Source organism: Pyrgilauda ruficollis, unplaced genomic scaffold (genome assembly GCF_017590135.1).
Source record: "Pyrgilauda ruficollis isolate IOZ18807 unplaced genomic scaffold, ASM1759013v1 scaffold44, whole genome shotgun sequence".
In the NCBI taxonomy this organism is placed as follows: domain Eukaryota; kingdom Metazoa; phylum Chordata; class Aves; order Passeriformes; family Passeridae; genus Pyrgilauda; species Pyrgilauda ruficollis.
In genome coordinates this window covers 3,589,255-3,613,948 of record NW_024525934.1, presented here as the reverse complement: position 1 = coordinate 3,613,948, position 24,694 = coordinate 3,589,255, and the positions used below count along the sequence as shown (strand labels likewise).

The following is a 24,694-nucleotide window of genomic DNA, read 5'->3' as shown; positions in this document are numbered from 1 at the left end:
ATCAGACTGGCTAAGAGAGAAGACAACCTTTTAAAACCCGATCCTTGTGAAAGGAAACTAATCTATTTGTTTTCTTACATATTACTAGCAACCACTGGTAAACATTTTTGAAATTGTAGTTTGAGATGCTGTAAAGAAATAATTGCATTTGTATTTATGTTAACCTAGTGTATGAGTTAACAATTTCAAAATGATGCTCATTACTTTGCACCCATTACTGTGTGCAAAGTGTGTTAAAACCAGGGTCACAAATACTCTGATAAAATGCCAGATCCTCCAGAGAAGGCTACAGAGAAAACAAAGGGTGCCAAAAGGCAATTCTAAAGGTGATACACCAACTTAATGAAGAAGCTACAGTGCTGAGTTAAAACTTACCCAACTATAGTTAATGGTAGAAGTACTGTGTGTAATGAAGCATGTTAGCAGAGAAGAATTAAACTGGTGTTTATTTTACATATTTCACATTACCTATAAATGGTTTTTCCTGACATTGGGTGTATTTCATTTACTATTTTAACACTAGAAGTATGTATTTTGCCTCCTTGAAAATAAAAAAAAAGTTAACTGTTAACTGTTTCAACTTTATATGCCTTATTTAAAAACTCTAATTGTGTGTATGCACAGATATATTTGAAGAAAAAGTAAAGACTGGGGAACATGTCAGTCTAAAAATATAAAGGAGCAATAATCAAAACAACACTGCTTAAGAAAAGAAACATTTCCAAATGGAACAAACCTTTAAAACCATCAGGATAGACTTCAGGAAGGAATTTAGTGCTGATGTCTCCTTGAACAAAGCGCGGATGAACAATCACTTCTCGCAGTAAAGAAATATTGTGAGCCACACCTGAAAACAAAAAACCAAATCAATACAAAATCAGGTAATACTAATCACAAATTACAGTAGGAAAGGACTTATAAAAATATGAACTCCTATATTTCTGTAATAAATACTTGTTCACAACTTAGATACTATCATAGTACTGATGTAATCAATGCAGATCTACCAGTTTTGCTTCACTCCTGCCTCAAAACCCTTTTAAACACTCCATTTAATTATAAAGTAAACAATCTAAATTGTCACCTTATCAAGCCTAATTCAAACACCTAGCTGAGTTAAGGACACGAAGCACAAGCAAGAGACTTTTGGTTCAGTTCTAAAAGATGTAGGCAAGACCAGAGCCATCTCCTTGAAATAACAAACTAGTCATGACAAATATTCGCTCAATTCCACTGAACCCTGAATGGAAAATATGAACCATGATACACCCCAATCACAGTAATGAAATACAGTAAGAACTTTAAGCACTTAACATATCATTTTACAACATTTTTATCATTTGTAATGCATAAGAGACTCCTGTGTAACTTACAAAAAAAGACATTTGTTGCTTCCTCCGCACGTACTTTTATCCAACCTCGCCTGGTCAATTCTTTTATTGAATACCCTGGTTCCCCTTTAGCACCCCTCCATGACTCTGTCGGGCATACAGCCCACAAAAATTATTTTTTTAATTTTAAAATTACTTATCACAGAAGCTTTAGAGATACCTTTATCCTTTAATTTCTCTGAATATTTTGCAACTTCATATTTTCTGCATTTCTTTTTCTCTTTCTCATTCCACTTCTCAGTTTGTCTCCTCCATCTCCTAAATGATTCTATTTTTAATTTAATAACTTCTGTTTAACTAAGCTAGTGACTTAATGCTAAACTGCACCTTGCCAGAAGTACTAGCAGTTTAGCACTGAATATGATGGTCACTACAAGTCATTTCATTGAAATACAATTAAATACAATAAATACATTAAATACAAGAAAGTCCTTATAGAAGATGGGAGAGGAAAGGTGGTGCAAAAAAAATCCTTGAGAAAAAACTCTCTAGATCATTTAAATTATGCTCTCCTTACTGCAAACAATTTTCAAAAAGAAGGTACTCTCTTTTGAGAGTAGCACACAGATGATCTCTGGAAAGTTTGTCAGAAAACCACCATCTTTATCTCCATTCTCTTCTCAGTTTCAGAAAGAGATGGAACAAATTCTGATGAGCCAGAAAGTTCCACCTTAATATGACTACACAGTAACACTGGCTCATAAACATTAATATTTCTTAAGAAAAGCTGGAATAGACATGCAGTTTGGGAGCACTACAGGTGTGGATTTATTCCAGGTATGGATAAATGAAGAGCTCCTACAGGAAGGAGGTTATCCAACCTCAGCTGTGCACATTCTCACCCCTCTGGAAATAGAAAGTAATCACATTTTTTCGTCATTGTCAGAGGAGCAGGTAACTCCAAATCACATTGCACTTGCCATATCACATTAACTTTGGCTCGAGCTGCACACCGTTAAGTATAAAATGCAGAGCACATCACAAAACAGTTCATGGCAAAAGTTTGTCTGTGTATCCACATCTCCTGCAAAGCACAAAATTCTGTACTTCACATATGTTTACTCACAAGTTATTATGATTGTGATGATCTGATCACAATTAGAGACAACACGACTCAATTATTTGCAGGTTTTTTTCCTAATAGCTCTAGTTTAAAATAATACTGAAAAAGAATTAATTGCAAACGGGTATTCCAGCTCTAAATTAGGTTATTTGGATTTTTTCCCTTGTTGAGATCTCACCAAAGCAAAGACACTAGCATAACAGAGCATGCAAATTGCTGAGGCTACACAAGATTCTTTTACACTCCTTTTCCTTTTGTGTTTTTCCAGTTTAGAAGCATGAACAACATCCTTGCTATTTTATATGCAGACCAGTTCAAACACTTTCAAAGCTTTCTTCCCCTACTAGTCTGCTGCTGGTGTGAATTTTCAAGCTCTCTGTGTGGCCGTCACTGAAACCACTTTAAACGCACCGAGTCAGACTCGGCCTCATTGAATCATGAAGTCACAGCTTTAAAGACTCGTTCATGAGCCATTAAATAGCACATGACACAAGCAGTTCAATGATGACATGATAGAAATTTGCCCATTTGATTAAAAGAAGATCCTTGCTGCCTGTGACCTAAATAATTGTTCACAGACCCTGATTTCATAAACACTGAATGACAGTCACACTGCAACTCCACTAAACAAAGAATTCAAAGAATTCAAAATCTTACACTAAATGACTATAACTTGCAACCAAATAATGTCTGTCTTTGGCTGCTAAAAATTCCCCCCAAAATTTCCAATCTGAATAGTAAGTTGAAATATCCCAGAGACTTCATCTATTACAAAATCAAGAGGAGGAGTTGTCCTTCAATAATGCCCAACTTTGAACCCAGCATTTAACAATGCTACAAGGTGTAACCAGATCATCTCACATTTTTCTTTTCTAAACTGCTGTAAGATCCCTGGTGAGGTGATGGCTGATGACAGATGACAGAGCTTGGTGTCTCAACTGACTGCCCCAAAAGACCTAAAATCAAAAAAATACTATGAGTATTCAAGATTATTTCTAACTCACGTGCATCAGAAAAATATGAGGCTTCTGCAATGTTTTAAGCTCCAAAATTCGTTTAGTAAGTTCAAAAGAGCAGACAAGCCTAGGTGTTTGAGAAGCAATATAAAATGTGGTTTACATACATGAATTAAAAGTTTAATTAGCAAGTTTCCCTTTAAAGTATCATGAAAGGCTATCTTTATCAGTCCCCATAATCATTATGTGAGCAACGACTGCATGGTTGATCTGCTTTTCAAGACAGTTGGTACTTTTAGTGATGTACCAAATCATATGGCATTAAAAAAATTTACCAGTGTAATCCTTCAGAAGTCTACAAGTTTTAGATTTGCAATTTAGTGTGACCTCTGTCAAAGTTCATAAGGTCTCCATCTGTGTGTGAGTAACTACTAGGCTACAGAAATATGGACCCCTAGAGCAGCTTGCTCCTGACTACCTGCTGCTTCCAAAACACTGGCCAGACATTAGCCTCACACTCTCACAGGATCAAACAGAGGCTAACAGGCAGTGCTCATTTCATGCAAAGTTAGACACTAAACTGAAGTATATTGTATTTATATTGCAGTGGTTTTCAGAGAATTTTTCTTTTTCTTGACCATATCTGTAGTCTGCCAGGAACAAAATCACATTTGTTAGCCTGACAAGCCGTGACATTTTCAACAAACAAACAAAATCTTAAACTATATCAATTCATTTCTCCTTCAGAAAACAAAATTTCACTTCAGCTTCATGATTTTTACATTGTTAAGGCTGACGCAGAACTCCAGTTACAGTTATGTTCTTCTTTCCTCTAAGTCAAAATATAATAAAATATAATAATCACTGGTTTTGTACCTCTATTTTTTTCTTTTTGCTTGGCTGTAGTTTTCATACAATATTACATCAGTAGCTTCTTGGGTTTCAATTTTTACACACTATTTTCCAGAATACATTTGTAAAAGAAAGCAGACTAGCATTTAAATTATGGAGAGCTAATGAAATTTTTTAAAACTACATATTCATATGCTTTATATAAAACACAAATTGCTGAGGTTCCACTAATTTTCCAGTTAAATTGTCATTATTGCCTAATGAATACAGGAACACACTAAATCACACTGTTCACCAGAGCTTATTAGCAATCCCCATTTAAAGAAACGCTCATTAAAAAGAAAAATTAAATTATAATCAGAAGAAATTACTCCCCATACTGCCTGTCTTTCCCCATCTTGCTTCCTTCCTTCATTCTCTGCCTTAAAAACTCTGCTAAGTCCCCCAGACTTTTCACTAACTTAGCTACATACTGTAGCCTAACTCCAAACCCATCCTTGCAAGAAAACCCAAAGACAACAATAAAATTCATTTTATAGAAAACAATTTAATAACAGGTTTATAAAGAGGCTATCACACCACATTTTTACTCACTAAAAATCAGAACTTGGAATGCCAAGGCACAAAATCATAGGCAATGTTTTCACTATAAATATTTACTGACACTAAACATATTCAGTGTTGATTAGCCTTTTTACAGTATTAAGCTTCTGTCATCTTGATGGCTGCAAACACAAATCTGCATTTATCCATGTAAACTTAATTGGAGTCCTACATGCCCCTCTGTAGATAAGCAGTTGAATAGACTTAACTTGCTGATAATTTCAAATGGTGCTAAGTGGAACAGAAAGTACTTATCTGCACACTTACTGACTGCAAACTCAACATGTGGAGCACAGGACTAGAGGTTTCTCTTTTTAACAAGCCGGCAAAGCTAAACTACCACCCAACAATTTAAATGCTGAATAGGAATAAATGTGATTAAGCTTAAGAGGTATCTCAGTTATTTCTCTAAAGAAAATATTAAAACATATTAACTAAGCCCTGCACTGAGCATTATGAAACACTGATTATGCTGCTGTTCACTTAAAACAAGAACAGTATCAGATTTGCACAGACTATGAAAATACCACTTTCAACACATGAACTTTCCAAGTCCATGATTACCACCCAGCAAGGTTCCATGTTCATAATTCCAAAAGTTTTTATAATATTCCCCAAAACCCTCAACATTCAACTGTTTAACTGTCTTTCAAAGCTTGTGTTTTGCTACAACTCACTTCAAAGCTGCCTATCCACGTACAAAGTCCCATCCCAAAAGCAAGGAAGAAAGGGGGTTTTAGCTTTCAATTTTAATACACAAACATCCACATAAAATTCTCACATGGGATCAGTACACCACTGACCCTCAGACCTGAAAATGTATGCCAATTAAAAACAATAATTCTTTCAGATACAAAAGTCTGGAGCTTGCTGAACTCACACATCAAGATAAAGGGGGAGAAGAAGGGAGGTAAGAGGAGATAATATATGGTAATACCATACTGTAAAATCTTAAGTTCAAACTCAAACTTTTGTAACTGCATGTGGTTCTGAACTTCTTAGTAAGAGAAAGAGGACCATTATTTACAGTGTTAGCAAACACAAATGAATGTGTGAATCAGTAGAATAATTGGAAATAAAAGCTAAGCAGGCTTTGTCAAGAAAAGGGAAAGAAAACAAATGGCCATTCCACCATCATCCTCAGATATCCTTTTACTTTTAATATGGGGAATACAACACTAGGACAACTTCATATCTAGAGAAATAATAACATTCATTTCTTGGTTTTCACTGCCCCAGTTCTTTCCCCTTAATAAAAGGGAGAGGAAACAAAACCAACCAAACTAAAAACTTATCTGGCAAAAAAAAAAAGGTACCTTTTTTAATTTCCCCTTCCGCACCAATAACACTGCCTTCCTCTTTTACCTGACCAGCCTGTACCTCAATTGCCCTTCCAGCTTCCTTTTCCACAGGACACTGGTAATCTGTAACCCTTCCTAAACAACATCCCACAACATTTCACTGACAAGCTCCCATTCCCACTCTCTTCCTTGTGACTGGCTTAAGAAAAGGCGAGACCAGGAGCAGCATCTCAGCTCAAAGCAGATGCTACTAAGCATTCTGAAATGGTCCCTTCTAGTGATTTTGAACTAAGCTTGTTTCCTTCCCTTCACTAGTTTTGGTTTCCACATCAATACACTGGGGAATCTGCAAGGGATGAGAACACAAATACTCTTGCAGAAGTACCTGTTACCGCTGCTATGCAGAAACTGTGACCTGTTGAAGCGTTTTTTAAAAGCGCAACCAAAAAAACAAAACCTCATTTCATTTTTTAAGAGTAGACACTATACACTGTTTTTGCAAGTAAATAGGTTTTTTACACACAAAGGTTGTTTTGTTCACAATACCAGTGAATGCATTTGCAGAGGCTCAGAATACAGGAGAGTCTAAAACTTACATTATACTGACACAGAGAAGCATCTTCGAAGTTAAAACAAAATAATTCAGTAATTTATGATGTTTGGATCTAACTTAAAGTTTACTGTGAAAAGCTTTGTACATTAAATCAATTTATTTGAAATATATGATAAAATACTAACATTGAGGTTGGGTGTTTTTTCCTCTACTCTAGGATGACCCTGCTTGAGCAGAGAGGTTGGACCACATGATCCACTGTGACCCCTTCCAATCTTATTCATTCTGTGATTCTTGAAAAGCCAAGGCCTTCTCACAACACTAAGTACTTAATATCCACTAAGTACAGCTCTCCTTTTTTTCCCCCTCAGTTAGTGTGTTTACAGTTGCAAAAGCTCAAGACAATAGTTTCTGCTGCCACTATTCTGGCAGGTCTCCACTCAGAGTTAACTTCGACATTTCTCTTCCCCTCAAACATTTAACACTTTGAAGTCTTCTATTTTATGTTTGCTCTTTCACTTCATGCTGGAAAATTCCCCCATCCCCAGCTGGTGGCTCCCTTATTCTCTCTCCTCATTTCTACTCCTTCTTGCTCTATCTGCTGCTTACTCTTTTCTTCAGAGGCTGCTTCAACTCTTCCTTCTCCCTAATGGTCTAATGCATTCCTCTCTACATACAGCAAGCAGGATCTCAACAGAGAAGGGCTGACTTTATGCAAAGACTTCAACTTGATATTATTGCTTTACTTTTGAATGCTCAGGGAAGATAAAAAGCAGAGGTCAAAGGAAAGATTCCTATAATCTGCACTCAAGGATATGAGCTATCTGTCCAATCAGACACTCTAGTGAATTGATAATGTGGTCTACTTGATGCATAAATATAACATTTCTTTTATTTAAATAGATAAAAAGTAAATTTCATACACAAACTTTCCAAAACTTCATACTGGGATTTATACAAGCCTTCAAATGAACAGATTATCCAGCACCAGAAATGTCAAAAGCATATTAAAACTTTAGAAAGGCCAAGAAGGAAAGCGCACCGCACCATGTTTACACACACAGGATATACACTGAAAGGCATTCTTTCCATACCTTATTTATGCTGTTCAAATTAAACCCCCCCAAAATAAACAAAACAAAAAAGTTTCTGAAAAAAGTACCACAAGAGACAGAGATTAACTACTAACAAGTAGTTGAGTGCAAGCTCAAAGGAAATAAATCATGCCCCTTCCCAATGAGCAACAGTGCCTCTCTGTTTGACTGGAATCCTGAACTTTTCACTATTTACAAATTTTCTAGTTATCACTGCACAAAACAAGAAATGTCTCTTCTTGAGAGAAATCTGAGTTGGACCCTTAACATTAATCATCCCTGAATTATACTGCAAGACTCAGAGATAAAAATATTACCTAATTAGACCCTTTGTCATTCCAGAGTCTCAGCTGAGATTTTGAATTCAGATCAGTTCTCAGTGGAGAAGTCAGTTCCTGTCAGAATAATTTAGACTGTAAAGAACCTCAAGAGATCATTTAATCTAATCCACAACTCAAAGAAACGCTATCCTAGACTTTCATCTGCTCCCATTAACAACAATGGAATATACACAGGAAAAAAGTTTGAGATTACATTCCCACGATCACATTGACTCTATCTTGACTCAATCTTGAGTTAGTCATACTCTTAGCACCTATCAATGAGCAGACTGTACAATTTCTTTTTTCACTGTGTACAAGCTGTCATCAGCCCAAATGGTAATAAAATATTCATGCATCAGGCATTTTCAGAGCACAGCATTGTTGCAAATATCCCTATTTGCTTAATACTGCTATTGCAGGCACTATATGATGCACTCTTGGCTGCTTAAGGTATGACTTACTCAAATTTTGCTGAAGTCTGCTTTCTTTGCAAGTATTAGACTATTTTTAAAACTTAATTATTTTAATTTCCTTCATGATCTTGTTGGGAAGATTCAACTGGGAAGGGCAGCTAAACCATGAATTCAAGGCCAGGTAGTATCCAGTCCAAGAAAACAAGTCAATAAAGACTTGTCCGGGGACTTGTTCCCTGTAAATGGAACAGAGCTAAAAAGGAATGGGGTAACTTCTGAATACCTCAAAGCCACAGCAAAGAAACTGAATGTTTTCTTACAGAGCCAACAGATAAGGAGCAGCAGAGTAAGTCCTTGCCCTTCACACTGCCAACATGCCTCAACCCAGCCTAGATGAGTCACCTCCTGAAGGGTCACTGTGCTACTTCAGTCCTGGATTCTCTGCTGAGACTGCCATGAATGACATTGTGTAGTGGCATTTGCTCCAAGAAGACAATTGTCTTCTAGGAACTGGATAAAAACCACTGATTTCACACAGGTCAGCAAGCAACCATCAAAACAGTAGTGACTAAAATTCCTTACCAACTTTTGTCTGCTTTGAACTGGTGACACAGAAGTGATTGGGAAGACTCCATCCTCCATTAGCAGTCCCCAGGCTATGAATTAGATGGTCCTTGACCTGTTACCCAGCCACCCTACATCCCATTCCCACCCTATGTGAGTGAACAAGCATCTTTGTTTACAGAACCTGCAATCCTTGGGATTTTAAATCTGAAATTCTCCCAGCGTACATCATCACTACAACTGACACTGACTTCAGCTGGTATTGCTTATCTAAAATGCTCTAGAAGAGTTCATTACTTAGAGGGAAAAACCACAGTGTCTCTAAAACACCATGCAAACATAAATGCTGCTTCCCAGAATTTCAGAGGGACAAGGGGGCTGTGCTGACAAACAGGGATCTAGACATACTATTCAGGAAGACTGGTAATCTCTATCTACAAGCTCACTAATCAAACATAAAACCAAGTAACTTCAACACTAGGTAAAAAAAATATTTTGTATCTTTTACTACTAACAAAAACTCAAGTTGGAAAAGACAATGTGAGGCACTTCACAAAAGATCAAGGCAGTTTAATATTTTGTTACATAGAAACCCAACTTTGTAAAGCAAAAATATACACCATCATTTTAGGGTACCAAAAAGAAATAAAAACCCAACCAAAAAAAGGAGTTCTGCACATGCCAATGCAGTTTATAACATGACAGATTAAACAGTTTCTACTAACTACCCTAGCAAGAATCATCCACACTAGGCAAGAAAAGAGATACTTTAATATCCACAAATGTTCCATTTTAAATAAACACTGAGAAGAAACTACCAGCTTTGTAAAACTACACAAAAATCTTGGTGGCTTTCAAATGGAAACCACTAGCCACTGCAACTAAAAACGTGTTCTGAAAATTCATCTACTTTTTAAACCTGTAGTACATTACATTTTGTGCTTTGCAGTACTTTAGAAAAAATTCCCCCTGTAGTTCACTAATTACCTCTTTAAATGTTTTTAATAGACTAAAAGCTTTCTCAGATAGAAATACTACAGAGACATTAGATATGATGAATACATGCATACTAATAAAAAGACTGTAAAAACCTCAAGAATAGAAATCAGTACTCTTCAGGTGTAAGGTCTCATACCGCACTAATATTTATCATCTGTGGAACTGTTATTAGGTACATCTGTGTAAACCACCTAAGCACAAACTACCACTTTCCATCCCATACTATAGCACACAATAAAAAACAGTGCTGCACACACAATTGCAATATTCTCATCAAATAAAATACTTTTAGCTTCACTTGCTATCAATACAACAGAGTGTGAATCCTGAGCCTCTCTCCATTAATAACAATACCAACAAATCCCACTTCACATCAATATAACTATGGCAGTATAAATTTCTCTCTCATATAAATTTACTCAGCTGTTTTACAGCAGGAGTTTACATCAGCACATTGTACTGCAATAGTCTAATGGCTCAAGTTGCACCAATATAAATCTGTTAGAGTTAGCAGTTCATTTACAATGGTTAATCCTACCATGTATCTAACTACACTGTGGTAGAGGGATGTTAATTTTCCCCTAGACAGATAAATCTTTGAAGTTCGACAGGACAACTGTACCATTCAGCAGCCCAGCATTCAAGCCAAACCAAGTTTTACAGAAACTTCACAGAAATTTTTACCTCTCTCATCCTGAGTTGTCCTTCCTTATTTTCTGTAAGACACAGAGGAAGACCTAAAGATTTCTCCCACACAAAACATGGCTTCCCTCACCAAAACTTAAAAAGATAAAAGTGGTCAAGGCTGATTTACCACTGCTGCCTGGAAAGCCTGGAAGAATGGCTGCATCTCCTATGCAATCAGTGAGCAAGAACTGAAACACATGCTGATCAACAGCCTACATTTGTATCTGTCCAAACCCAAACACTGACCTTGAAAAGTAGAGAAATATATATTTTTACAATCAACCACTGCATTGTGATAATATTTAATTGCCATCAATGTATTAAACTCCTAAAAAATTGCAATACTTTAAATTTCTTACAGTGTAATGGCCTTTTTTTTCCCCCTCTACAACATAATAAATCATTTACATGCTACCATTCAGTGAGAACTATGAGTTTTAAGAAAGTTATTTAAATATTTATCTTACAATATTCAAAAGAAAAATTGAAAAAAAAAGTCTCTTTAGAGTTGATGTATCTTCTCAGCTTAATTAACACAAGCTTTTCCTTTTTTAATTTGCACTTAAGAAGTGGGAACTTTACTCAATTTGCTAATTACTACATTTTCAAGCTGTTTTCTTGAAACAGATGACAGCCTATCACACTAGGAATCCAAGTTTCTCTAGTTACCTCGAATTACGTAGTTGTCCAAAGCCTCTTCCATTCTTTTCAGTGCTTCAGCTCTATTAGAGCCATAGGTAATCAGCTAAAGAAAAAAAAAGGTATTTATATTACCTAGAAATTATATGTTAGTTTCTAGAATTTGAATAGCATTAAAAATTAAATAAGTCTGTAGCATTTCTGCAGTCATAAAAAACTATTTCTGTGTTTGTGAACCATTACTGTATTTGTGCTAGAAAGGCTCCCTGAAACAAAGAAAATGCTAAGAACTCTTATCCCACTCAATGAAAGAAGGCCAATCACTTTTTCTTTCATAAAACTTAAAAGTATCTAAACAAGCTCTCAGAAAATCAGACAAGAAGTTCAATATCCAAGCTGATTCACCAGATTCATAATGCCCAACAAACTCCTAAGATATCATTTTTTTAAGAACTGAAGTCTATCATGTCACATTTTAATTTTACCAATATATTCCCCATGAATAAGAACTAATACTAAGAGACACTATCAAGGATTTCAATGCTTCTTTTTGGAAGCCAGAATTATTGACACATCGAAGCTAGACTACATTAAAAAAGATAGATTGGCAGTATCTAAGACAATAAAGGCTGGTGTTTAAATCAGAATCTTCTTAATAATTAGAAACTGCAAGACAAATAACTACAGTGTCAAAAGGTAAAAATTTTATTTAGAAGTGACACCAGATTTCCTCTGCTCCACATCTTCCTTCACTTCTTTTGTTTCCCTTGAGGCATGTTATGCCTGGCACCTTTAAAACACTGATTTACCAATCCTTTAATATCTCACTCATAAAAGATTTGTGTATAAAATCAGTACTTCATACCTTTAGAATATTTAGAAATAATGTTCAACTCACTTTTGAGATCATGGGATCATAATAAATGCTAATGTCACTTCCTTGTTGTATACCACTGTCAACACGTACCTTCAAAAATAAGAAGTGAAAATAATTATATATTACTGGGAAAAAAATTTCAACATGAGGATCAAATCTATCCATCAGCCTTAAACCATAACCCCCACAAAGCTTATCACATACATTTTTCGCTCTGGAAAGACTAAAATAATTATTTGTTTTCAGAGAGCCTGGGAGGAGGGAAGGGAAGCTTTTTTCTTCACCAGCAAAAACATTTGCAAATTAGTCTCTCCTTTATGAGAAACTTGACTGCAATCTTGAATTCATAGTCAAAATTCTCTTTTGTTCTTTAGAAGGCACAGTAAACACAGTAAATCTGATCTAAGAATTTCAGCTGTGTTACACTTGCTTCAACTCTAAACACATTCAATTCTGATTTAATCCCTGCAATAAAATACAGTTGTAATTATTTTTCTGACTGACACCTGGCATGAGGGATGACCCTTATAATCACAGCCTTTCTGCATCTACATGTAATCACATCCCTCATGTTCTGCTACAGCCCTTCCAAAGGCTTCAGTAGGAATAGAAGTAGGGAGCATTCAGCAGGAACTTTGGAGCTCTGCTTATCAGCTCCATAGGAATACTGAGCCCACAGTTTTCATGTCTGTAACACTTTCCTTCTCTGTCTCACCCTCTCAACTGTTAAGCATCTTTTTTTCTGTTGCTGCTCTTCCCCCGAGGCTTTAATGTTTACACAGCTTTTTCCATGGCTTTGCTTTGTAAGGACACAGCCCCAATTAAAGCTCTGATTCTGCAATATTCATGGAAAAAAATAACACGAGTTCAAAAATTTCTTTTGAAGAGGCTGATTGCTGTTAACCAGCCAACAAGTTAGTTTGTATATTGCTGATTCTTGTTTTCTTCTCTCAGTTTGATTTCATCACTGTAACAATGAGGTTAGCCATACAAAACTTTTCAAATGAGCAATTTCTGGGGAATAAATATTTATTAAATTGCTGGTTTCGAGCACTGGAATCTGAAATATTTTTTTAAACTAATCAAAATAATTCGAGTGATAAATGCATTCTGGGGATCGTAAGGATGGAGGGCTCTAATCAAAGCTGTTGAAACAGCAGGGCTCTGATATACTGCATTGTAAAGGGGTGGGAAAGAGGGTCCTGGAATCTCACTTAAATCTTCACCTGTGGGAAGGAACCTTTGTAATAAACAGCAGCTCATCTGTCTGCAGCAAGGCAGAAAAAGGTCAACGCAACGGCTGTTAGGCCTTTAATATTTTAATTTAGGCAATTATCAAGGGACCACATGTAGAACCTCTTGTCTAGAGAATCCACATGAGGGCATGATGATGACTTTATTATCCAAATGACATAAAAAGATACCCTAGCAGATATATTCACATTCTTCAGTAAGAAACATTGTCTGACTAGTTCTTAGGACATATTTATTTTAAGAAGAAATTCACTTATTCACATGTTTGTATTCATATATTTATATTTACATATTTACATTTTTTCTATACTTATTCACATGTAAAGGCAGTATTACTTCTGTACCACTAATAGATTGTTATCTGAATGTGCTTTATCTGTGCTTAACTGGGCTCCCCACTACTCACATCAGGTACATTTAACATTAGCTACTGATGAGAAGGTAATTCAGACATGTCATGATTACAGAAAAAACATGCAGTGTATTTCTCAGCTTCCTTTCTTTCAGCTGCCAAACCATCCCTTCTCACAGAATGGCTGTCCATGTATAAAGTCAATGCACATCTTCTCACATTTAAATCAGAAAGAATTAATTTACCTACTCAGTTCCAGAGAAATCCCCTGCCCTTGACTTTTTTTTTAATACTCAATAAATACATACATAAGACAAGGTATACCATACATACTCCACACATACTTGAATTGTACTGTGACTTTTGTCTCTGAAGAAGCACCTATAAAGTGATGGCACACAAGCATTCAGGAGTGCTTTACATACACATAGGTAAGTATTAACACATGTATGCCATCTTTTGACAAAGAAGAAACATATGAAAGGTGCATAATTCATACCATAAGCAGGTTAGTCAGACCCTAAAGTTAACTAAGACTTCTGAGGGCATAGGTAAGTATTAACACATGTATGTCATCTTTTGAAAGGTGCATAATTCAGACCATAAGCAGGTTAGTCAGACCCTAAAGTTAACTAAGACTTCTGAGGTTATCAACTATATGCTCTGCCTGGTTCTATGGTTCTGTTCATACACAACATATGCACATGACCACTACAAAATTCACATTTTTCTCTAACTACAATATCTTGAAAAGGGTACCGTGAATATAGACTACTTAAACTACTGCATAACATCCTTTAAAAAAAATCTGCAGTCCTCTATGGAAGTTAATTTTCATAAAATAAACTCAAGATGACCAAAAAAATTACAGCAAAAAAGAAATACATTTATACTATCTTAAATTCTCCCTGTGGTGCTCACATTTTCAGAGCCTGGTAACAGTAGGTGATTTTATAAACTATATGGTGTGACAGAATTTAATGAATATTGGATGAACAAGAAACCCTAATTCAACAGCTACTCACTATAATGTACTGAACTTGATAAATAATAGCAATATTTATTAGACCTCCAGCATTTGCTTCTGTTTAATACAGTTCCTTTCTTTTACACAGTATTTAAGATATTTAGCAAAAGCAAGGGTTAAAGGTCCTGTGCAGCCTAGAGCTCATTCATATTACAGCCCTAACACTTTATTGCTGTTGTATTATCCTCATGTGTTATTACATTAGGACAACAGCAAAATGAATAAAAAATGCTTGAGTGCGGGGGCCTAGGGGGAAGCACAATTTGTGTCTCAGTCCTGCAATGAACTCTTAATGCATCAAATTCCACTTAGGAACACAAACAGATTCTAGTATTTCTCAATTCTTTGCTATATCTGAGTCTAAGAATTTTCTTTTCCCGGTAAGAGTCATTAAAATACCAGACTGCTGCTCACACTGACAGCAATGCTGGAGCTCTCCAGATACAGCAGAACATGTTGTGTGGGAGCACCAAACATCAAAGCTCACTATCATACATAAGGGGCTGGTTTGTAGTTACCCGTCTTCAGCTCCATTACCAAAGACAAAAAAAAAAAAAATTGGCATTTATGAGCACCATGTTCTAAGGAAATTAGAAACTACGTGATACAAAACCAGCCATCATATTCTTCTCCATGGCTAAGCAAAACATGGCTCTCACACAGCCATGCTCGCCAGTTCCACCAGCATGGGCAGCTGACACACAGGCTTGGTAGGCAATCAGAGCTAACTTAAGACACAGAAGAAATGCATTGCAAGTACATTTGGCAATAACACACAAGCTGAACTTGCTGTGACACACTACAAGTCTCTGCTAATTTTTCTCAAATTGTTGACAACTCTAAAACCTAAAATGCAGAAAACAAACACCACGGCACAATGGGCCTGTAAAGCTGTACCTTTTTAGCCACATTAATTTTGTTCTTCGCAGCATGACATTCTCAGGAGAGAAATTAGTTTCATGCTAGCAGAAATATATGTATTAAGACACCAAATCATGAGTATCTACATAAAAATAGTTCTATTTTTTAATATGACAGTGGAAGTAAACAGGAAGGGAAAGCCTAGAGACTCCATATGAGCTCCTCAACCCAATGCTCTGAAGCCTCCAGTGTAATTAAAATCTCTTTCTTTGGTACCACGATGGACTACGTGAAGCAATCAGGCATCTCCCACCCTTCATTTTCAATTCACCTCTCCCCCTAAGCACAACTCCCAGCCCACCCCATCTACCTGACAAGTGACAGCCCAATCTGATTAAATGCTTGCAAGGGAGGGGACTCATGGGCCTCCATGACAGGCCAAAAGTGATCACCATGGAGATACATAATTACAGCTGTCAACGCATCTACTGTCCTGCTGGCATCAATTTGATTGCTCCCAGCAATAATGATAGACAAAGCTTAGTGTGCACTCTCCTACACCCAATCACTTTATCTATTCCGTGGTCCATTTAGCTGACATGCAACATTCACACAAGCAAATAACAGCAGTAAGCAGAACATTTAAGGCATTTTAATTGTTTTTTCTTTGTATGGATGGCTCACAAGCGCAAATGTTATTACATAAAACTCCTGCTGCAGCATTAATTGAAGAAAGATTTGGTGGGACAAAGCCTGTAGGGGGTATAGTTTGTCCATTATCACTTGTACTTTCAACAGGTCTCACGTTTGGAAAATTGCAAATTGCAAAAACTTGCAAGGGCAAAATGTTTGACATCGTGTTAGCTATTACAACATGGTGAAAACTTCTAACAACCACTGGAGTACTCATTATGAATTCTTATTAAATACACTCTTTGTTTCATTAAAAAGAAGTTTAGATACATCCAGTGATACCTTTTTCCCACATCTCCTCTTTAAGAGCACATAATGCCTTTTAGATCTTCACAGTTTTTTTTCTCCTTTCAGGCTTTGAACACAGCATGAAGCCTTAAAGACCAGAAAGGGTCAGGTCCCTTTGGAAAGTACACGAGCAAAAACAATTTAAAAAGCGAAATAAATCATATATCCAATAACATCTCCACATTTAAGATTTCTCCTGTAATCTCTCAGTATTTTCCGTGCAAGCAATCAGACTGAATAATTGTATTCACAGATGGTACAGTCTCATCATTTCACTGACACAGTGTCACTTGTGTATATGTGCACTTATAATTTAAGACTACCTTGATTTTACAGAAAGGCAGCCCTTTACACTCAGCAGAAAAAACTGTTTTCTAAACACCTATTCTATATGGTTAGGCTGCATCCTGAAACACGTAATAAGCACTGTAAGAAACTCCTCTTTAAAGTCTATAAAGCTAAACAAAAAGCACTGGCAGTTTCTCACCAGTGTCCCTAGTTCCCTATGCTTAAAGAGCTGACTCAACAGTTTACTGTCATTTTTAATGACCACAAGTACATTTACTAAAGCTGTGTTTGAAAAACTTAAGCTGAAAGTTACAGAACAAACTATTTCAATATGTATTGGTTTCCTGTTATACCCAATCTCAACATTTTTAACTCAGTTTGGAACTGTTCGCTTTTAAGCAGTTTTTCAGGTTGCACAAATCAGCACTGCCATGTCCTGTCCCCACTCTGGCAGAAAGCTGGAAAAAAGGCTTGGTTTACAAAGCTGCTGAGTATTTATAGTCTTTATATAAAGAGACACTCAGCACCTACAAAAACCAGAACAGAGTTACTTACACTTGGCACATGCAGTGGTTCCTGATACTGAGACAGTTTACCAATGGATGGAAGGCCAAAAGATTTGTAGGGGTCCTGGAAAAAAATTCAACATGAGAAAGCATTAAGCTTTTGCAGATGTGGAGCAGATAATGTTTAAAACCTTTAAGCATAACAGAAACTGCTACTGGAATGACTCTTTCTGCCCAGAATTCCTTGTGTTGAAGAACATTTCTTCATCTATCTGCCCCCACAACTCCAAATAAAGAAGTGGAAGTACATAAAACGTCTTGCATCAGTCAAAAAAAAAAAAAAAAAAAAAAAAAAAAAAGAAATAAGTATTCTGCACCCAGTTATAATACACCAAAATAAAATATAGAAAGATGACATTTTCATTAGCTATACTTGGAAGAAGGATGGGGAAGTATTCAGGAGGTCAGGCTTGAAAAGAGAGTACAAGAAAAGATTTTCAGAGATAAAAAGGGCACTTAAAATTTCAATTATCTTAAGTCAAACCATCTTTATGCCACTGGAAACCTACATTAAGGTACATAATGCAACACCAATACCAACTTAATAGGAAAACAAATAAATATATGGCCTACAGAATAACCTAATTCATGGCAAAGTAGTTGAATTCATTACTTATAAATGTCAGGGTATTTAAGCTGAACAAAAAAAAAAAGCCTAAGTATCAGTTACTCCAGTGTAAAGCCTACTAAAACTCAGAACAGTTTCCATACCAGTTCCAGGGCAAATATTTATTCTTTATCAAAATAGTTTGTACAACTTTGAATCAGTAGAGCAATTTGGAGGTTATGTGCATGTTGTGAAAGAAAAAAAAAATCAAATAAGATGGTATAGGTAACAAAAGTCTCAACAGTTAAGCAAGGGAAAAAATGTCTCAAGGTGCTGAATTCATTTTGAAATGCAGAGTTACCTAAAATGTTCCTGAAACTAAATGAAGGAAGATAAGCATCATTTTCCAGCCCCCACCCCTGAAAGTGTTCAAGGCCAGGCTCCAATGGGGCTCTGAGCAACCTGGTCTAGTGGAAGGTGTCCCTGCCCATGGCAGAGGGGTTGGGACTAGATGATCTTCAAGGTCCCTCCAACCCAAACCACTCTGCGATTCAATTATTTTTTTTCTTTACTTAACAAATTTTCATGTATCAGAAGTGACACCAAAAAGACATAACATCAAAATGACTTGAAGGTGCTTGAAAATGGGATTTAAATATTCATAAGCTTCTTTAAGGTAAGATAGAGACTCACCCCATAATCATAGTTATTGTTTTGGAATGTGCTTTGAAAGTTTATCCTATAAACTGTGGTTTCAGAAAATGTGTAACTTGGTTTTTCAATGATCTTTTCAAAAGTTTTATTAAAACAACAAAAATTCTGTAAGACATTGAATTTCAACTGTCTTTTAAAGTCAAGTTCCAACTACACATTTCAGAAACTTGGAAAGAGTAGTTAACTCTGGTAAATAGCTACAGCATCATTAAATGGGAACTGAGCATGCAGGTTTATTTCTAATGATATTTCCTTATCTCTCTCTTTTACCATCTTTACTTTCAATTTTCGGAAAAATCCATGTTGAAACAGACCATATTTTTAATTACAAAATAAGAACTTGACAATTCTACAAAACCTCATCAACCATTCATGTTACATGCTCTAAATCATGACTTTCATATGATATTCCTTGATTTCACCTTGGCATCTATCCACACCTGGGTTTTATTACGCCACAATTCAACCACCTACCCCCTCCTCCCCATTACCACTCATTTACCTCAGCATAAACTCGACATTCAACCGCCCAGCCGTTGATGGGAATATCAGCCTGTTTGTGCCTGAGAGGGTAACCCTTAGCAACATGGATCATTTCTTGGACTAAGTCCAGGCCGGTAATGCATTCTGTGACGGGATGTTCAACCTGCAAGGTCAAGAACTGTCAGTCAGTAGGTAACAAAAAGCAACCAATAAAAAAAGCACCTCTCTGTAAACAAACATAAACAAGAAATTTGACCTGCAAAAGAACACAGAAAGACTATGTTTCTATTTTCGTCTTTTTCCACCAAAAAAAAAAAAAACCTACTTCAACTCCAGCAACTGCTGTCCTTGCATGGAGAACACAAAAAAATAATTAGCAGATTACAATAACTCAGAGCAGCATACAAAAGGAAAACTAGAGAGGTGACCTGGGAGGATTTGGGGGTTTGTAGGGGTTTTTTTGTTTGGCTGGGGTTTTTTTTTCACTTATTTTACAAATTCAAATGCATCCAGTGACAATGAGTAAATTTTTCTTTGTTTGGAAGCTTTTCCCATTCAATTCTGTTTTGAAGAGACTCACACTGTGGCCATAACTATATTTTAACTGAAAATCTCCAAGTAGCTGATAATCAACCCATTCTGCTACACTTAACATGGCACGTACAGGAGCCGCTACCAATTTTCCACAGAACCGGCACAGCCTATATCTCACCCATTCGCCTTCTTTCACTAACCTGTCCTGACAAGCAACCAGATTAGCGTAATCTTGCATCAGCGCAGTGTAGCAGAAATGAGCAGATGGGATCCTTCAATTTTTTTCCTCCCCCTCCAGACTTATCTGTTTAGTGCTTAGCATGCACAATAGCTGGGCTGGACCAGCAGAGAGGCTCTGCGCGCTCAGCAAATTGCCGCTAACGGCTTTGGAAGATGCTGCCCTGGGAATTGCCGTCGCTCACGCTCACGTGGGATGTGCGTACAAGCATGCACACATGGACGCGCACATGCACGTGCAGACACGCTTCTGCCTTCAAATGGGCAGAGAACGAGCACGTTGATTAACTTCAAAAAGCCTTTAACTAGGCATAGGACAGTAAAAAGCAACCAAGGTGCTTCCTCTGATCGCCACCACATTGATCAAGTAAAAGGTAGGCATGCTAAAAGCATGTTCTTCCCACAGAAACAGCTATACCACCTTCCATACAGAAACCACAACAGAACTGCCGTTTTTGTTATAAAATGTTTTTGCTCCAAGGGGAAAAATACCTCAAGAAAATGCACCTTGCAACTGTTTATCGTGAGATGTCATGCTATGTACCTTTTCTGACACAGGAAAAGGTCACTCACCAAACCACTTGTCTTTCTTCCTTCAAGTATAAAGTATTAAGGAAAACATTCAGTCATTATAACAACATTGTGGCCTACCAGAACAAGTAGATACTTTGGTCTTTAAGAAAAAAAGCTTTGTAAAAATAAACAGATGGCATCCATAATTAGCCCTGTGTGTGCTGTGAGTTTGTTTAGAGTTTCAACAACATTTTAAGACGTTTTGACATAATTTTAATGACAAATCATCACTGAAACAAGCACCTATTCTTTGAAGGACAAAAGTGACATTGAAAGGGGAATCTGATTATACAGTTTAAGGATGTACCTTTGGGATTCAATCTTGATTCTACCTAACACATGATAGTCTCCAGCATGTCAAGCTTAATAACAGTATTTTGAGAATCTATGAAACATCTCAGTGTCCATCCTGCAGTGTTAAATTGAAGCAATTCAATTTCTATTAAGACTTGAAGTTTCTATCAAAACTCCCTAAGTTTTAATAGAAAGTTACTTATCACACATTCATATTTGGACAACAGAACTTATTTTCCTACTTTGGAATTTAAGTTTTAAAAGATTACCTTTGAGCTGGGAACATGTTTAGAATTTTAATATTCCAGATAATTAAAATACTTTTTCTTTTTCCAAAGACATTTGCATTGTTTAGTTATACTGCCATTTTTCTTGGATAGCAATTGGCATTCCAGATTCAATAGCTTCATTGTTGTTTTCAGTTTTATTGTTGATGATCAAAATAAGATGGAATGTCTCTGAAAAGAAAAATATTTTTGTTGTTTGCTTCTTAAGACTCACAAACATTTATTTAATCCATTCTTCAATACAGATCTTTGACTTGGTCAATATTTTCTTCTGTTTCTTCAAAATACTCCCTTTGTGTCTCCACACAAAACAGCATTCAGAAAATATGTATAGGAAAAAATGCTGAGCGTTTTTTTTGGGGATGGGGAGAAGTCCTACTTTATTTTAGGACTCTGCTTCAACTACTACTATTTAGGCATAACATAGACAATTCCAATCACAGCATTAATTTGGGGTACCAAATACTTTTTAATGTATTTTCATATTCATTAAGACCATCAGATGAAGTATGGTAGCAAAGAACTTTAATCTTGAAATCTCTACAAAAAACTATAACTAATAATTGCCTAAAGTAATTGTATCTGTTGTAAAATCACTCTTAAAAGCTTGACTTCAATCACTGCCCTCTTTTCCACTTTCTACTTCAGGTGCTGTCTTTATTCTGCCTGCCTGTTGTATTTTCTTCTATTCATTTTATGCTATATCCCCTCTCCATCAACAGCCTTTAATCGCCAACACATGGAGACTAAGTCAAGTACTAAATTTTTGACAAGATGAATACAAGTTTGCTCATAAATGAAGCTGAATCTCACTCAACTGATCAACTCCCTTAGCTTTAGGCCATACTCAGTTTTGCAGTTGACTGATCCAAGATGTTGCCAGTGAACTCCAGCCATTAAAGAGCCAGTGTTGTTATGGTTATACAATAGTAGCTACATTCACACATTATTGCTCTCTTCAACTCCAAGGGCAAAACCAGACATGTCTGCAGCAAGCAATCTACAGATCATAGCTGTATCAAGGCAGCTGTATCTTACTCTCAACAGGACAGGCAGAAAAAAATTGATCAGCAAGAACTCTCAGCTGCCAAAAAGACCTGGTATAACCAGCAATAACTGTATACAGAGTAAAAGGAAAGTGTTTCCCCTTCATACTGGATCTACTGCTCTTAAGACATACCACAGCAACCAGATTTCCCATGAGTATTGCAAGTGTTTTTGCTTCACTAACCCCTTCCCATTTATACAGCAAGAGAAACTAGTAGCAAAGCCTGTCAGAAAATAATAATTACGTCCCAGTTTACAGATGGTAAAGCAGGTATGTAAGAGTTGGGGAACCTACCAACATCACAGGCCAGTTAGCATCCATCACGAGAACAGTATGGAAAAGCTCCTAATTCTCCTCCTGTTCTGTGACTGCCAGTGGTTTTAAAGCTTTACCATAGTGGGGTTCATCCACAGCTACAAAAACAGTAATGCAGTTTTTATGGACAGTAGGATCTAAGAATTAAAACTCGTGATGACTGCCCCTCTTATATTCAGGGGAATAATTCTGGGACACATTTTTCTCAAGACTATCAAGGTACTCAGATCTAACAGCAAACACTTCTGGACACTCACAGACTGCTCTTGTCCCTGTGTGTTTAAGGCATCAAGTTACTCACACACCAGTTGGAACATTCAAGCACACCACATCAGCCAAGAAAATCTAAATTTCAGTAGACTTAAAACTATAGCCTATGTCACCCCTACTACTGTAAGTCCCTAGTTGGTGTCATATACCCTTTTACATTCAGATAAATAATCTCAAAACTAACTTTCAACACACACCTCAGTTTCCAGGAAATGTGATTCACCTGGAGTCCCACAGGCTTTGCTGCTGCAGCCAAATCCAGTATCAATTGACCCAAACTCACCAACTTACAGATGCTTCTCAACTCCCTGTATTTCAGTAAGCCTGGTTTCTATTTCGGAGAACTGAACAGCAACAGAGGTGCACATGTGTTCTGCTCTTCAGGCATGCAAGCTTCCTGACTACTATGAGCAGGAGCACACTGGGGTCACATCTTTCTGCAAAATAGTTCACATGTACGAGGGGTTTGGGAGCACACAGCAAAAAAACAGCTTTTCATAAAGGCTACTGAAAAACAGACAATGGTTGGACTAATGTACAGAATGAATGGAAAGCAGGACTACATAACTGGGTAACTACAGGCATCCTATACAACAACACTTGCTGTTTGTTTTCTGACTAATTAGTATACAATTGAAGAACCGAAGGCAATCAGTACTACAAAAATTTCCATCTGCTAAGATGTTCAGGTAGACTTCTTTTATTGTTTCCCAAGTAGGATGTAGAAATAAAAAGCAATGCACAGACATTCGGTACAAACTAATTTTTTTAATGGCTAGGAAGTTATACTCCAATAATCATTGACACAGTTCTCACTTTTCTTTTGCAAGGATTTGTTTCTACATTGTATGGGACAGACACATCTTATGTGGCCTATGAATTCTGAATCTTTTCTGTGTTTTAGACAAATAGCACGCACTTTAGGTCAAAAGTCAATTAGCTCACGATTTCAACAAAATTTTGTGAATTAACATCCTGCACTTTAAAAAAAATTTCTCAAAATTCAGTAATTCTACACAGTTTTCTTTCCACTAAATGGAAAGAAATGTAAGAAAATAAAGAAACTAATATCCACAAAACCAGTACTTTCTTTCCTAAAGATGTAATTCCTGCTTTTACTGTATTTACCTGTAGTATTAAAGCTTTCTCAGAACACTTAATTCAAGATGGCTCTGGTCACACTGCATCTATTCTCTGGTTTACTTTACATCAAATTCACCAAAGCAAAGAAACTAATGTACCCTTTGAAGAATGACCTTTTGTTTCTCTACTTATTAAACAGGCTCCTCTTTCTCTACTTTTTTTATAGTATTTTATGAGAGTTACATGGGAATGTCGTCTCTAAGATATCACTCCATGCCTTGGCAGCACTGTTAATGGCATCTTTCAGATTCAATGACTTACACAAACAATGTTGTTCTCTTCTGTCAACAACAATTAGCAATGCTTTTCTGTAGTTCTTTTGGGAAGCCTGAAAAGCAGACAACCACTAGATACATAATGGAAGTTGCATTAGGAGGCAAGAATGTGGCAAAAATCTGGTTAACTGTTGTCGGCTGACCCTCTTGTGTGAAGAAGTGTTGTTTGGCAGAAAAATCACCTTTTCTTTCAGTTCTAAAAATGGTCATGAACAGCTGGTATAGACTGTGTGCAGAATGGATTCTGGTGGGCTTAGCGGATTGGTAATGGGATAAGAGACCTTTCACCTTTAGGTCAGTAGTTCAAATTCAGCCCAGGTTAGCAGCAAT

General features: G+C 36.6%; 1 protein-coding gene across 1 annotated transcript in view; it reads right to left on the bottom strand.

Moving 5' to 3' along the window:
* PCCA (propionyl-CoA carboxylase subunit alpha) overlaps positions 1 to 24,694 on the bottom strand; it is a 270,494-nt gene that overhangs the window by 136,777 nt on the left and 109,023 nt on the right. The window contains exons 13-17 of the mRNA XM_041478271.1: positions 19,408 to 19,551; positions 17,634 to 17,708; positions 12,337 to 12,405; positions 11,469 to 11,544; positions 737 to 847 (exon numbers count right to left, since the gene is read on the bottom strand). Of these exons, the coding sequence (XP_041334205.1) occupies positions 737 to 847; positions 11,469 to 11,544; positions 12,337 to 12,405; positions 17,634 to 17,708; positions 19,408 to 19,551 (475 nt within the window). The remainder of the gene's footprint in view (positions 1 to 736; positions 848 to 11,468; positions 11,545 to 12,336; positions 12,406 to 17,633; positions 17,709 to 19,407; positions 19,552 to 24,694) is intronic.